Here is a 16,899-nt window from a genome sequence, read left to right as displayed (position 1 = left end):
TCCATCATCGTATAAGCTTCATTCTGATCAACATCAGCATGCAGTGTATTGACTGGTTCTGAGTGGTCGCAGTACTGGGGCCTAGGTGGGGGATTCATTCTGGAGTACCAAAAAACTATCAGATCCATGTCCAGGATCTGCGATGTCAGGATATTTACCAGTGGTGTCTGTCTCAGCACCACAGGTGGCGTCTGGCATGGTATCAGCCTCAGAGCTAGTAGAGTCAGCGCCGAAGGGAGGGTCGAACACTGTCATGTGGCCGGACCTAAAAGAGGGAATGGCTTTGGGTCAAAGCAGAGTTGAATGATCTATGCCAGGGAAGGATCCACTGGTGGGAACCTGACCAACAACCACCTCGGATATATGGGGTCCGAATGTGTCCAGAGGGACCCTGTGAGGCACTAAAAATGTTATCCATGTCCAGGAGCAGCTCACAGAACCGTTGTGGCATCAGTGTCTGATGGGATTAGGCTGCTTCGGGACCAGTGGAAGTGCCGGTTCCGAGCACAGAGACAAATTATATGGTGCAATTCTAAGGGATGGGAGTGGCGGGATAAAGGAAGCCAATGCAACTGTTCACAGGAGCAACCTTGGGAGCAAGAGCAAATACATGCTCTCGACTTCAACAGAGTCTGTGTCTTTGAGTTTCTGAGTTTGGCAACAGCAAGCTTGACCTCTCAATCTCCAATGGCCTTCCTATTCATTTTGGCACAGCAGTTGCACGAGTTAGAGTCATATTTGGTGCCGAGGCGACAGAGGCAGTCATCGTGGGTGTCAGTGACCGCCATCTGTAGATTACATGCACAACAGGGTTTGAGCCCTGTTGTTTAATGGGTGACATGCTGCACACTGTGGTTTATTTTTTTATGAAAAAGTATCTCTTCAGTGTGACAGGATTTGAATGCTCCAGATCCATGTTGGGATGGAAATGTCAGGATGCCGGTGTAGCACATATAGGGCCCCAATGCTATATCTGTGGTAGGATGTGCCTGCCGAGGAGTCACACAACGCCACATACTAACGGGCAAAAGAATTGCAATTAACGTTCCCTGATGCAGTACAACGACTGGAAATATTCAAAACAGGTAAGGAATCTGTAGTTATAAGTCTGTATCACGAATTTAGTTATTGTACATTAAGTGTATACATAGATGAGCCACTAATTTGAACAGAAATATAGTATAATTTATTTTAATACAAAAGGCACATTTGTTATTGGATGTCACCAAAACCTATAAAGCAAACTCATTAAATTTCAACCAAGCTACAACTGTTTTGAGAAGTTTGCTGTTAATTTCATAAACCATCAAAATACTGTGCACTAAGTTATATTTGAGCAGCTCCAAGGAACAAACATGCAACTTGTATTAGACTGGGAAGGCAGATTTAAGATGTATTTACAGAATACATCCTTTCAAAATCGAGCACTGTGTTTAATATTTGTATGTAAATAAAAATGCATTAATATGCAACACAAACAAAAATTGCAACTTTTATAAATATATACTTATTTCAGAGAGGAAGCGCTATGATTAAGTACATGTTACTAGATATACAGTTTACTCAATTTTAAGTTTTACACTCACAAAGCCGTTGATCTAAACTCATTCGGTAACCACAAATCATCTTTAACTCAAAAAAAGTGTCTAATAAATTGAATCCTACAAATCTTGGTGGCAGACCGAGGTAATCATAAAAATATGTACATCTCTTTTTTTACCCAACAAATATTTATATTTTTATATATCACACATGTATCTCTTTAAAACATACTATCATTACAATTTATACAATATTATATAACCAATCGTTTAGCAGTCCTCCAAATTCACAATAGACTCGTTCCATTTTTCTCAGGCTTATGGTCTGGTTCTTCATCTTTCACTGAGTCCTGTTAAACGGAAAAAAACAAATATAGAAGTTAACAGTATTATTTATAAATTAATTTATTTTATTCTATCCCGCATATTTCCTTAGAATGGTAGAAAAACACTGAATTCATTCGTATCGTTTTTATTTCAGTATTTTTCTTCCTTTTTATATTGTACAAATAATGGGACTTAAGAGACCCCTTCACACACATAGTAAAGCTAAGGCATGCACATGTCTGAGATTTATGACTCCTATCCTGATTTGCACAACTGTTGGTTGAAATACAGGTGCAACATATGACTTCTGAAACTTTTCTGTCTTATGCCTGTGTTCTTTAACCCCAACAGTGGTAAATATGCAAGGCTAATATGAATGTGATTTGTATTTCTTTTTGTATTTACTTTTAGTATTACATCTTTTTAATGGTTTTATGGTACACATACCTTCTCATACAACCAGTGACTGGCGAGGTACAATGCATTGCTGGTTTCCACTAGAATACAATACCCTATCATATATCTTGTCCCACTCGTCCGTGAAGGCCCCCATTTCTTCTTTCCATCTCCTATGCACTAGAGTCTTATTTTTATTCTGAAAGTCCATTAGCAGCCTGTAAATAGCTGAGATTTAATATTTCTTGGTGTCAGTGTCCTTGATCTATTCCTAGTAAGTGATCTAGAAGCCCCTTCTTTCATGTCAGGCTGTAATACCCTGTGTGTCTTACTTAGTAGGAGAGACACTGACTTTCAGGGAAGTGGAATTATCGTTTGAGGTTCTCAAACAACTGAATTTGCCCATTGTTGAAGCAAGAACCTACCATGACACACCTATTGTCTCGCCACTTTGTGAAGGCCTGCTTGTTCAAGGCTGAGTGAAAATCTGGATTAAACTATTTGGCCCTTTAAGTCTTTCACTGAACTCCTGTTGGTGTTATTTTCATGTTCAGATGGGCTGCAAATAAATTTCCTGCTTTCTTACCCATAGCATAATATCCTTGCTTAGTGCGGAGTATATCTTATTCCGGCCTTGTCATAATCCAGAGCTCTTACCTGTGTCCGCAAGTTTAATACTTGTCTACAAAGTTTTTGCGAGTCAGTATTTATTTTGTCAGAGAAAACATTAAATCAATAAATCTTTTCAGCACTTTGCTTCTCAAATAAAATAAAATAATTATTCATCAATGAGAAAACCAAGATGGGAAAATAAAAAGAGGGAGTGGCTAGCCAGCCAAGATGACAGATACTTGAGTGCGCTACTGGCAAGAATCCTGATAACCAAGCAGCCCTGGGATGCCATCGGGCCCAGGTGACGTTGGCCCTTACACTTCGCTCTCCCGAGGATTATGCCCCGGTGGAGAAAGGCGGCAGTCTGCGCTGAGTGAGCCATGATGTGATGCGCAGTGAAGGCCCAGCAGTGCAGAACATGATGGAGGAGGCCCAAGAGAAAGCACAACAAGGAAGCTGCTGGCTGTGAGCGGGGGCCTGGAGTTGTGCCTGCGTGTATTGAGCAGGAAGCTGGGGACTAACAGGATATTCCTCAGGCTTTGACTCTCAGGGGAACAGCGACACCTGCAGTACCCTTGGAATTGAGGGGTCTCTGTCCAGTCCCAATGTGCAGAGTCCACGGCGTGAGGCAATTTCGGACACCAATAGCGAGTCCGGTGGTACAGCAGAGAAGAGCCCCTGCATAGCAGTGGTCCAGATGTCATGCTACACATTAGAAGGGGCTCGGGTTGCGGACAGCCTGAGGATAGGCAGGGGGAAGGAGCAACGACGCAGAGGCTGAGGAGACTCCTCCGTTTCCTCCCTCACCTTTGAGACCTCTGCTGGGCTACTAACAGGATTAACCAGCATTGGAAGGAGCGAAGCAGCAGCGTGGGGCCCGTTGAGGGGAACGGAGGCCATTCTAAAAGAGGGAAAAAGAACCAAAAATAAAATATTAATCATTCCTGAGTGGCATCGTGAGGTGCAGAATCAGGATACATACATTCTTCTGGACGAGGCCCTGCATTGGAGTGCTTGACAAGACACTCCAGACACATTGGGGCATAGATACTTTGTCGAGGGGCCCTGACTCCTCCTCCTACCCCACAACACCACAAACATGGGCAAATCATAAACCAGAGGACTGGACTCTCGGGCCGCTCAAAATGAGCACACACGGAGTGAGGAACTGCACACGGAGGACCTGGAATCTCCACTGTCTCCCCTTCAGATGCAACTAGACAAAAACTTGGAGGCAATTGGGGACACTAAAGAAACCCTCCAACGTGACATCAGCACAGTGAGTACGGAATTGGGGCTACTGTTTGCAGACCACCATAAACTGAACAACAGGGTGAAGGGGACTGAAACGCACATTTATGAACTCTGACCAAGTTAACAGTCACTGGAATCACAGGTGACTGAACTGGCTGAGTAAGTGCACAACCTGGAGTACTGCTCTTAAGATGCTGAGGGGTGCAACCACTGTAATAACATCTGCAATGTGGGCCTCCCCGAAGGCACAGGGGGCGATGATATGGTAGCTTACTTGGAGCACTTGTTGAGATTTGGAGGTGGCCGCAACGCTGTTGACCCCCTTCTTCGCTTTATAGAGGGCGCACTGAGTGCCAGCCCACCCACCTGCACTAGTTTGTCCACCTAGGCTGGTGGTGGCCAAACAGCTGCATTAAATAGACAGGAACGTATTGCTGCAGAGGGCGCATACAGATGGTCCTCTCCAGGTGGGGAACAGTAAGGTGTCACTCGTTCCAGACAACATGGCAGCAGTCCAACCCAAAAGACCCTCCTTCCTGGAGGTGAAGTGGGCACTACGAGAAGGACTACAGTATTCCATATTGTTCCCAGCATGACTCAAGATACTACTGGATTGAACCGCACACTGGCCCAGTGAAAGCTAGGAGGTGGCTGGAGACCTATAAGCCTCTAGGCTGCCCGGCAGTGGAACAGGCTGCAGGCACAGAAATCAGCAGGTCAAGGAAACGGACCCGCCACGCCTCCCAACGACAGGTGCTAAAGAAACCAACAAGGTCCCAGGGGGATAGGGACAAGGCTGTGGCACTCCTGACAGCAACAGTGATCATCACGGAAAGTTCTGCTGACTTGGACAGAAGTGAATCCTCGGATCAACGCTCTGGGTAGCCAGATTTGGAAGACTTGACCCTGCAAAATAATGGCCTCCCAGTAGTCATACCTCCTTTGAATGCTGAAGGACTGCCACCCAAGGTACTCTGCAAGGTTGTAATAAATAATGCCTTTTCCCTTGACTGCACCCTCCACATTTTCTCGTTCCCTATGTATGAAGGATGAGGGGGCAAGCTGATATGCACTATTAATTCGGAGGGCTGGGCCTGGGGCACCTCTGTGAGAGAAAAAGCGTGGTTTGAGATGACACAGCTTGGTCACCTAGACTCAACTGGTTTTTTTTTCGCTATAGCTTGTGGTGGGGACTTTGAACTGCTCGGCATGATGTAATTCAGGGCTGGCGAGACACATTGGAGCCAATGCAATGCGGATCTCTGAATGAATACCTGCCTCACTTCACTAGACCACTTTAGGAGGCTGAGTGGAGCCATGATTATACCACAGTTGTTGTTCTTACAGTTTGGGTGGATAGCCATTGCTTGAATGCCCTTTGGAATTGATGTCTGGGGATGGCCTGTTTGTTCTCTGTTTCGGGGATTGAGATGTGTGCTGAGATGGGAGCTGAGGGGCAGTGGGGAAAGACTCAGAAGCACTTTAAGGGCGAGGGCTAGACGAACCGCCAGGTGGTTGACACAAGCCAAGGCTTCACACTTCTGACATGGAACATAAGAGGAATGGGGTCTGTGGCTCAACTACACAATATACACAGGTATGTCTGGTGAAGGGGGGTATATTCATTGCCATGTCACAGGAAACCCATCTTTTAGGGTTGGAGGTTAGGCACCTGCAGCATCGTTGGAGAGGGCAGGTATTTGCGACAGAGTACTCTGCTTACACCAGGGTGGCTCTCCTGTGGGTGTGGGTCCCCGTCATGCAACAAACACCACAATAAACAAGGAGGGAGGATATGTGCTGGTCATGGGAAGATTATATGGTAGACATGTTTCAATGGGGAGTGCATACACACCTAACCAAGACCAAATTTCGCTTCGGCATTTATTTTCTGCGCATCTAAGTCACTACAATGCTGATGCCTTGATTTATGGGGTTTGTGAGACTTTAATTGTGCTTGACACGGATCTTGATCGTTCAATTTCACTGAAGCCTGGGGTAACAGCCCATAAGATGGCTGCGATCTTGGGGGATTGGTTGCAGGGTTGGGGGCTCGAAGACACCTGGAGGACACGACAAAGCGTTAAAGGGGACTATTCTTACTGCTCGCACATACACCATCCGTACTATCACCTTGATTGATATGTCTGCTCGAGCTGCCTGAGTCAATTTGGGACCCAGATGGACTATCTCGGCCGCACATTCTCAATCCATAGCCCCTTACTTATGAGCTTTCAGCCACGTGGTGATCGTCCAGAAATACCCGTGTGACAACTGAATGCAGCAGCCCTCATGGATGCCCTTACAGAGGTTCGCTGAGGGACATCATTGCAGTGTATTTTGAACTTGACCAAGGTACAGTGTCTGATTGTTTGGTGCGGTGGGAGGCCTTCAAGGTGTTATTGAGAAGCACTGCCTGGGTTGGTCGGTGGGCATGAGAAGGGAGTTGGACAGGGAACTACGAACCATAGAGGATGCTCTGCACCCTCTAGACAAGAATTTGAGTGTAGACCCAGGCTCGCATGCGCCACTGTGGGATGTGAAGGAGCAATACAGAGTGGTGTTGGAGCCTCTGCGTTGCCTTAATTACAAGGAATATGTTAATAGGGCTTATGACGAATAGAGGAGAGCAGGGAGATGATTATCAGGCTGGAGGCTAGGGTTGCTTCTATAACCCGCTTGCCGGCTCCAGATGGTGTAACGGTATATTACCCTAAACCTATCAATGAAGCCTTCCAGGATTATTATGTTCAACTGTATAGGCGCCTGGCTGTGCCTCAAAGAGTGAGGGAGGGCTTGGGGTGCCTGGTGACGCCCCAGGAAATTAAATGTGCTATTAGAGATATGGTCACAGGCAAAACCCAAGGGCCTCTCGGGCTACCTGTGGAATTTTATACAGCCTATGCATAGATACGGTCACCCAACCTGGAGGTGGTGTATGCTGAGTCATACAGAACCGGCCTCAACCAGGGAGGGACTGGTGATCCCACTCCCCAAGTCCAAGGCTCTGGACGTGACACCAGCAGGATTCAGTCCACTTTCCATTATTAACATAGACTTTAAAAAACTGAGCAAAGTATTAGTGACACGGGTGCTGCAGTACATGCAGCTGTTCATCCACACAGATCGAAATGTGTTTATACCTGCTTGTAACACTTCTATTGACTTACGGCAATTGTACCATGTAGTTTATCACCCAGATGCACACTCTAAACCTAACGCTATGATCATGTCCGTAGCCCTTCAGAAGGTGCTCAACACAGTCAGGTAGGATTTTCTGGAAGAGATCATTCACAAGTTGGATCTTGGAGATATTTGGATTAGATGGGTGTGGTAACTATTTTTCAACCCAAAAGGCCAGAGTGCGTACAGGTTGCACAGTCTTGAAGCAATATGATGTCTATTGAGGGACATACCTGAGATGCCTTTATACCTTTTTCCCTGGTGATCGAGCCATTAGCGGAACATCTTGGACAGGAGGGCAGAGGTTCAGGTATCACAGTGGATGGCCACAAACATATAGTATCATTGTACACAAACAACCTCCTGCTCTATTTAAGAAATGGGGCCACAGATGCTAGGCATAAGGTACAGCTGCTGGACGAATTTGGCACCCTTTCAGGCCCAAGAGTCAACCGGGCAAAAATATGTCTATTCCCAGTTGCAACTGATATCCCGTGGCCACCAGATATCCTCCTAGAACTGGGTTAGGCTCCGCAAACATTTAAATATCTGGGAATTCAGCACTACCGAAGGTTAGAGGATTTGTGGGAAAGCAATTTAGGGGGAGCTTTTTGCTCCATGAAGTTGTGCGTTCCCTTTTAGAGGTTGCTCAAATTACCCATGGTGCTATCGCCATCTCCAAAATGGTGTTGCTCCTGAGGTTGCTTTACTACTTCATCAACTTGCCTGTTAATGTGCCAGGGTCCTGGTTTTGGCAACTGGATTCTCCATTCAGAGAGCTAATTTGGGATAAGGGCTATGGAGTGTCCCTGTCCCCTCTCAGAAGCCCACAAAGCATGGGTGCTGCTGACTTTGAGCTCTATTTCATGGCCGCTCAGCTCCAATGGGTTGCCTTTTGGCTGGACGGCACCCACCAGGAGGAGCTTAGCCCCATCGGACTGGAGCCTAATCCTGGGGCCCTACTGACCAGACTGCTTAAACCGGCTGTGAGGATCCCGAGGCAGGGAACTGTACTGGCGTTCAAACTGTTGGTGCAATTGTGATTGTGACCACCAAACCGGGGGGAAATGCTTTTTGCTCTGGTGCTGCCGCTTGTTAGCCTCCTACATGGCAAACTTTTATTTCACTTTACGGCAGCGCAGATGAGTGAATGGGCTGAAGTTGGGTTGGTGATGACCGACTCTGCTTTCATATGGGAGTCCTGCTGCCCTTCGAGGAGCTGGCAGCACTGCACATGTTGCCGCCGGGCCAATTGTTGACAAACAAGCCTCTAGTGCAGATATCCAGGGACCTATGGAGGTGAGGACAAGGCCCCAACACATGCGGTTTTCCAGCTTCTGATGACGCTGGGGTTAGCGCTCATCACCTAGGGACTTGGCTAATTCAAAGACAAATGGGAAGTGGTGTGGGCAAAGAATTCACTGAGCCTGAGTGAAATAGAATACAAGAATATCCCCACAAGGCGTCTCGAAAAGCAAGATTGAAATACATTTAATTTAACTATACTCATATTACATACTGACGCCTCGCAGACTCGGGATCATTTACCATGGGGACCCCAGGGGATGCCCGCACTGTGGACATCTTGATGCTGATCTATGCCACATTACATGGAGCTGCCCCTGCTTGCAGACGTTTTGGGAGGAGGTGCTGGACAGACTGAAAACCACCCTTAATCATACCTTGATACGCTCAATGGCAGTGTGCCGCCTCGGGAGGTTCCCCAGTCCCAGGGCCTGAAAGGTGGGCAAGAGGTTCCTGGCCCTTGCACTGGCTAGGCAAAAGAAAGCGATGGCCTAAAAGTCTATAGAGGGCCCCAAGGTGGGAGTGTGGACAAAAAACGTGACCACATGGGCAAGGGAGGAGGAGAGAGCATTGCTGAAGGAAGAGGCAAGAGGGGTGCGCAGGTGACTCATAGTGTGCCTATGGCAGAGGTACAGGAAGCATGGGAGAGCCCCAGTGACGATGAGGAACAAGTCATTGACGAACCTGCTGAGCCAGCCATGATGAGTAGAAATTCTGGGTGAGGACTAAAAGGCGGGAAAATGGCTGATTGACTAAGGGGAACACATTTGGCCTTGTTGGGAGACCTTGTTCCCCATCTTGCCAAGTGGACTCCAGAGCTCGCAACCCCTACTCAAGACAATTGTTGACCGGACTGTCACTAGCCACAATCCTGATCATGATTACTGAGCACCTTGGGTGCCCACTCCCCCCCCCACCCTCCCCCAATACACCTAGCTGTAGCTACTCACTGCAATACCCTGGGGACAGATGTTCAGAAACTTTCCTATGCTCTATTGGTTCGTCCATCCTCTATTATGATGGACTGGCTTTAGTATTTAAATACTGCACTGTACCATGTGTTGAAGGCAGCTTGCAGGCGGAGAAACAGGAGCACTTAGTAAGAGCTGGACGCAGAGGTCCCCCGATTACATCACAGTGGGCTTTGCTGCAACAGAACAATCCTAATACATGGGATGGTCCAGCCTTCAAACTTGTACCTTACTTGTGTTACGTTTACTTAAATATACTCCCTTGCATAATTGTGGTTACTAATGTACGAACAAACTGACTGATGTACCCCCACAGGATTGCATACAAATGTATTTAAAATGTATTTGAAATTGGAATGAAGGTCCACACGCAACCACATTATCCCATGTAAGGATAGAATTCTGAACCTATCTTACTAAGGCAGCGCTGTATAGGAAACTGGCTCTCTATAAGATGCACTAAAAAGAAGTACACAGTGCAGAGTCCAGTGGATTCTCAAATTGGTTCAGCGAGGCAAAAGTAGATAACACTAATGCTCTCTTTTTGTGCTAGTGTGGGTGGGCAGATAGCATTATCAGAGGGCTGTGCTAAGTATTTGTTGTACTCAAAGAGACAAAAAAATTAGACACATACTCAAAGAATAAATCTGAGACTAAATTAGAAAAATAACATTTCTTTGTATATATGTTTTGAAAGCAAGTGCTTCATTCACAGGTAAGTACTGTTTTGTAATTAATTTTCACAGGTATGTAAAACGTTCAAACCTGTGCACCTTTACGCACAATGCAATCCTATGGAAGGAAAAGTCAGAGAAGCATAAAGAAAGCCACAGTCAGTTTCAGGGGTTCACCGTCAGTATAGTGGACCAAGGTTCAAAGTACTACCAGCAGTTCTTTGGGAGGCACACAGGTTTCACAAGGAACAAGGTGCTGGTAAGGTTGTAGCTGGGTGCACTATGGTGAAGAGGGCCCACCTGGAAACAAGCTGTACAGGGCATTTAGGTACAAGTCCGAGAGCTCCCAAGCAAGGGCTTGGGTCACAAGGGGTCTTGGAGCAAGGGGGCATAGCCGGTTCTTTGGTACCTGGGCCGGGCTGCTCGGGTGCAGAGTGGTTAGGGTGGCTGGGCTGGTGCGCAGAGATGCTTAGGAGCCAACAGCTTGTAGGGGCAAAATCAAGACTGCTTGGTCACTCACAAAGTGGGTCGCAGTGGTGCTGATTTCCTGAAATGCCTGCTTGGTCCTATTACAGTGAGAATTTGTAATGGACTCTCACTGTTGGTGCTTGGTGCAGGGCATCCGGTACCCCAGGGTTTGGTGCTGCATGGCTCTGGTCGGTCCTGGTGTCTTCACACTTGGTGGGGAGACAGATATGGTCATCCAGAGCATAAGTACTTTTTCCTGGTCATTGGTGGGCCAGGGAGCTGCAACGCGGTGGGCCAGACTCTGCTTCTTGGTGCCGGTGGTCTGCAGGGAAGTAGTTCCTTTACTCCACAGAAGACTGGCAGTGATTTTCAAGGTGCTGGCAGGCTACCTAAGGCTTTGGTAGGTATCCAGCTTTCAGGACGAGTCACTCTGTTGTGACTGTCGAGAAAGTTGCGAGAAGGCAAGGATTTGCACCAAAAGATGTTGTTCTCACCTTCCTCTTCACTTGATCCGTCGAATCGGAGTTCTTGGGTTCAAGGGTGCCACCTAAAGAACAAGTTACTTACCTTCGGTAACGAGGTATCTAGTAGAGACTCTATCGAGCTGCAGATTCCTTACCTTAGAATTCCCTGGCGTCAGCTTTAAGAAAGGCAAAAATGCCAAAATCATATATACACATATGTATATATAAATATATATATATCTGTATAAAAAAATATCCGCAGAGCGGGGAGGCTTGGGTGGGTGTAAGGAATCTGCAGCTAGATAGTCTCTTCCAGATACCTCATTACCAAAGGTAAGTAACTTGTTCATCTGATAGAGACTTCTAGCTGCAGCTTCCTTACCTTAGAATAGATATCCAAGCTATAACCCCTGGCGGTGGGTCTGAAGGAGATTTTTACTCTAGGAAGTCCTGCAAAACAGACCGGGCAAAACGCCCCTCTCTTCTCACCTGGCTATCCAGGCAGTAGTGTTTTGCAGACGTGTGCAAAGAAGCCCACGTTGAAGCCTGACAGATGTCCACCACCGGTGCGCCACGTGCTAACACAGTGGTAGCAGCCTTCCCCCTAGTAGAATGAGCTCTGAAGCCCTCGAGAGGCTGCTTCTTTGCCAAAGCGTAGCAGATCTTTATACAGAGAACGACCCAGCGTAAAATGGATCGTTTCTGCACCGCCCAACCCTTCTTTGCACCAACGTACCCCACAAAGAGCTGGTCGTCCACCCGGAACTTTTTAGTGCGGTCAAGGTAGAACGATAACGCTCTTTTTGGGTCCAGCCGATGGAGACGCTCCTCTTCCTTAGAGGGATGCAGTGGTGCAAAGAAGGTGGGCAGGGTGATATTTTGACCCAGATGGAAAGGGGTCACCACCTTGGGGAGGAAAGAGGCACGAGTTCCTAACACTACCTTGTCAGGATATATCATGAGATAAGGTGGCTTTGAAGATAAAGCCTGCAGCTCACTCACTCTCCTGGCAGATGTAATTGCCACCAAAAAGGCTGTTTTAATAGTGAGCAGCCGGAGAGGACAGTTATGCAAGGGCTCGAAGGGAGCACACATAAGGAAGGTAAGAACCAAATTAAGATCCCACTGGGACATAACGAAAGGCACAGGTGGGAACAGATGCACAAGCCCTTTCAAAAACCTCTGTACTATAGGTGATTTAAACAGAGATGGTTGATTGGGCAAGTGAAGAAAAGCTGATAAGGCTGCAAGATAGCCCTTGAGAGTCCCCAATGAGGATGAGGAACCCTGCTGGGCGAGAGACAATATAAACAAAAGGATGTTAGACAGAGAAGAAGAAAGAGGATCAATAGACCACTCTGAATAATATGAAACAAAACGTTTCCAACGGCAGGCGTAGATTGACTTAGTAGAGGGACGCCTGGCTGCCAGAATGACATCACAGACCTCGGGAGGGAGGTCATAAACCATCAACTGTCGCCGCTCAATCTCCACGCATGAAGGCGCAGAGTTGACAGGTTCGGGTGGAGAACCTTCCCCTGCTGCTGCAACAGAAGATCCTCCCGAAGAGGCAGCCTGATTGGAGGACTGATGCTCATTTTGAGAAGCTCTGGATACCAAACTCTCCGTGCCCAATCCGGAGCCACTAGGATTACTTGGGCCCGGTCGTTCTTGATTTTCTTGAGAACTCTGGGCAGAAGTGGTATAGGCGGAAAGGCGTACAGGAGGCCTGAACTCCACTCGTGACGAAAAGCGTTGCCTAGCGATAGCCCCCTTGGAAACTCCAACGCGCAAAACTGCTGACATTGTGCTTTCTCTACGGGGGCGAATAGATCTAACCAAGGCTCTCCCCTCTGTTGAAAGAGTCCTTGCGCCACCTCTGGATGGAGACACCATTCGTGATCCTCTAAGCATTTTCGGCTGAGCTCGTCTGCCCTGGTGTTCAGAGAACCTGCCAGGTGTTGAACCACCAGGGTCATGCCCTGCTGTTCCAGCCATGTCCAGAGACGTGAAGCCTCTTGACAAAGGGTCCACGACCCCACACCGCCCTGCTTGTTGCAGTACCACATTGCAGTAGTGTTGTCCGTGAACACCTGCACCACCTTCCCTTTCACAACAGGAAGAAATGCTTTGAATGCTAGCCGGATCGCCCGAAGCTCCAACAAGTTGATGTGGAGCCCGGATTCTGCCAGAGACCAGTGACCTCTGATCTCTACCTCCCCCAGATGGCCGCCCCATCCCAGGAGTGACGCATCTGTCACTACTGTTAGATCTGGTTGGGGAAGGGAGAGGAGTCTGCCTTTGACCCAATCGCAGTTCACTAACCACCACCGCAGATCTTTTGCAGTCCCCTCCGAGATCTGAACCACGTCGGTAGGACTTCCTGATGCCTATTGGAAATTCAGGTCCCACTGCAGAGCCCTCATGCGCCATCTGGCATGCTTGACCAATAGATTGCAGGAAGCCCTGAGTCCCAACAGCCTCAGAGTCTGTCTCACCAAAATCCAGGATAGAGGACGAAACATCGGTATCATAACCTGAATATCCTGGACCCGCTGTTCGGGAGGATAAGCGCAGTACTGCACTGTGTCCAGTACAACTCCGATGAAACTGAGCTTCTTAGAGGGAGTCAGGTGTGACTTCAGCACATTTATAGTGAACCCAAGCGAATGCAGGAGGTCCGCCATCGTCTAGAGGTGGGTGACGAGAGCCTGGGCCGTAGACGCCTTCAAAAGCCAATTGTCCAGGTAGGGGAAGACTGAAACCCCTGACCCGCGCAGATGAGCTGCCATCACCTTTGTGAACACCCGAGGGGCACTGGTGAGACCAAAAGGAAGCACGGTAAACTGAAAGTGCTCGTGGCCCACCTTGAACCGCAGGTAACGCCTGTGGGCTGGCAGGATAGGAATGTGGAAATACGCATCCTGCAAATCCAACGCTACCATCCAGTCTCCTTGGTCTAGGGCAGACAAAACCTGAGCAAGAGTGAGCATCTTGAATTTCTCCTTCTTGAGGAAGAGATTGACGTCCCTTAAATCCAAGATAGGGCGAAAGCTTTGTTCTTTTTGGGAATCAGAAAGTAGCGGGAATAACAACCACTGCCTGCTTCTGATATCAGGACTCTTTCTATGGCTCCCTTGGCCAAGAGAGCCGTAACATCCTCGCAGAGCAAAGCTAGATGGTCCTCCATCAGCCATTCCTTTGTCGGAGGGATAGAAGGAGGGAAAGACTAGAAGGGAAGGGAGTAGCCCTTCCGTATGATCTGCAGGACCCACTTGTCCGTGGTGATGGAAAGCCAGTGAGGGAGATGAAAACGAATCCTCCCTCCAACTGGACAGACGTGATCCTGCAGAACCATACTAGGAAGGCTTGGGCGCAGTGGAGGGGGGCTGTGTGGCAGCCGACCTCTGGCCAGACCCTCTGGGTCTGATGGTACCACGACCACGTCCTCTTCTGGGATGCTGTGAAGCCTGAGGACGGTGGCTGAACAGTGGCTAGCGTGGTACCACGCCCCTTCCGAAGCCTCAAAAGGGGCGAAAGACAGACTGCTGTTGTGCTGGCGCTGAAAGGCCCAAGGATCTGGCCGTGGCTCGAGAATCCTTGAACCTTTCAAGCGCGGAGTCTGCCTTTTCGCCAAAAAGACAAGAGCCATCAAAGGGCATGTCCATCAAGCTGGACTGGACATCCCCTGAGAAACCAGTATAACGTAGCCAAGCGTGGCGACGTAGGGCCACTGACGATGAAATCGCTCTGTCCAGCGAGTCGGTCGTGTCCAAACCACACCGGATCGTAAACTTGGCTGCATCTCTCCCATCCTTGACAGCCTGGGTGAGAGTGTCCCGTACGCCCTCCGGGATCTGGGGCAGCACCTGTGCCACCGTATCCCATAAAGTATGGGAATAACGGCACAATAGGCAAGAGGTGTTTATGGAACTCAATGCCAGGCTGGTGGAAGAAAACATCTTCTTCCCAAGCTGATCCAGCCTCTTGGATTCCCTATCCGGGGGAGTCGAAGGGAAGGCACCACGGGAAGTAGAGGCTTGGACAACCAAGCTCTAAGGAGTGGGGTGTTGTGTTAGGAAACTAGGGTCGCTCGGAGCGGGCCTATGGCGGCGTCCGACCGTCCTATTCACAGGACCCCTGTGCTGGGTTTGGACCCCGTACCCAGAAGGACGTCTGTAAGAGCCTCATTGAAGGGCAACATCGGCTCTGATGTTGTCACCCCCAGCTGAAGCACTTCTGTCAGGATATTCATCCTGACTGGCACCGTAGGCAAATCTAGGTCAGGGGGAAGACGTGGAGTCGACCCTGGTGACGGCTCAGCGGAACCACGCTCGGAACGTCGACGTTCCCTAGATGCTTCATGGCGAAGACGAAGTCCACTTGGACTTCTTCTTCTTGTGCCTCTTACCTTCAGATGACCTCGAATGCGAGGAAGAGGAATTGGGGCTCCGGGAGCGGTGCCCCGACCTCCTCATGCTGCGGGACCGTGACCTCCGGGGAGTCGCGCCGACCGAAGACGAATGTCGGGCCGCAAGAGGCTTAAGGGATCTCTCCCTCAAGGCCTTCGGCGCCATGGCCCGACAGTCGGAGCACGAGGTGCAATCGTGGTCCGTCCCCAGGCACCAAAGACAAACACGGTGCAGGTCCGTCACCGACATGGTGCGATGACACACACCACACGGCTTGAACCCTGTCTTTCTCGAAGACATGACTTCATACAGTCAAAAAAGCCTCGACAAACCGTCGAAGAAGGGTAGCTCTTTCCGGAACTGAGCTTAACCGGCGCGTGAGGAAAAAAACTGACGTACGCGCGCCGTGAAGGCATCTATATAGACAACGGTGACGTCATAGACGGCTCCAATGACGCTGATGACGCACGCGGAGCTGGTCGATGCACGCGGATCCGAACGATGACGCCCGATGGCGTGCGCAGGGTACTGCTCAGAAAAAACTACAGATTCGAAGCTGACGCCAGGGAATTCTAAGGTAAGGAAGCTGCAGCTAGAAGTCTCTATCAGATTACTCAATTTAGGGGCTTTAAGGGGAGTGAAAGGTAGCATCCAATGGGTTGCCTGCCTTTATGGTGACTACACCCTCTACATGACCACTTCAGGTGAGAAGAGGACATAACCCTGACCCTAGAATGCTAATTATGCTCAAAAGGTCCAAAACACAATGGAGGAATTTGGAAAGCAGTGTCCACATCAGCTAGCCACCTAAAGGGTGGGACTGGCATGATGTGGGCACAACCTCCTAATCTTACAAATGTTTTTGCCTGTCTTGCCACCAAGAAGTGGTGTTGGGACAGGGTGGTGGTCATCTCCGCCAATTGAAGAGACCTGGGTCGCATAAAGAGGTGACTTAGCTTCCTTAGAAGATTCCCACCCAGGAATGCACATCCTGCATGGAGTAGGTGTCAGCACCTACGCCCAGAGCAGGCTTTGTTCTTGGTAACCAAGAGTGTAGGCTATCTTCTCAGGAGGTCAGAAGCGTGTCTATGGTGGCTGAACTGGTTGAGACCAGTCAGGCAACACATTAGCAGTCGGTAGGTTTTTAAGGGGGCACCTCTGAGGTGACCTCTGGGTGGGAGTATTAATAAATCTATCACTGGAATCAGGGAGGGTGTATGAATAAGTGATGTTTGATAGCAAACATCCCTGTGTTCAGAGACACCACCATGTAGCTGCGGAACTTGCATGAC

The 16,899-nt window shown here is 48.7% G+C and overlaps 1 protein-coding gene across 4 annotated transcripts in view; it reads right to left on the bottom strand.

Annotated features, from left to right (window-relative positions):
- Window positions 1-1,166: 1,166 nt before the first annotated feature.
- CCAR1 (cell division cycle and apoptosis regulator 1) overlaps window positions 1,167-16,899 on the bottom strand; it is a 1,667,827-nt gene continuing 1,652,094 nt past the window's right edge. For 3 of the 4 annotated variants that reach the window (XM_069240501.1, XM_069240500.1, XM_069240503.1), the window contains one exon: window positions 1,169-1,891. In XM_069240501.1, the coding sequence (XP_069096602.1) occupies window positions 1,829-1,891 (63 nt within the window). In that variant the 3' untranslated portion in view covers window positions 1,169-1,828. Of the gene's footprint in view, window positions 1,892-16,899 lie in introns of all 4 variants that reach the window. The other variant, XM_069240502.1, reaches the window with a different exon arrangement.

This window comes from Pleurodeles waltl, chromosome 6 (assembly GCF_031143425.1).
Source record: "Pleurodeles waltl isolate 20211129_DDA chromosome 6, aPleWal1.hap1.20221129, whole genome shotgun sequence".
In the NCBI taxonomy this organism is placed as follows: domain Eukaryota; kingdom Metazoa; phylum Chordata; class Amphibia; order Caudata; family Salamandridae; genus Pleurodeles; species Pleurodeles waltl.
The sequence above is the reverse complement of the archived record's forward strand: the minus strand, read 5'-3'. Positions and strand labels throughout refer to the sequence as shown.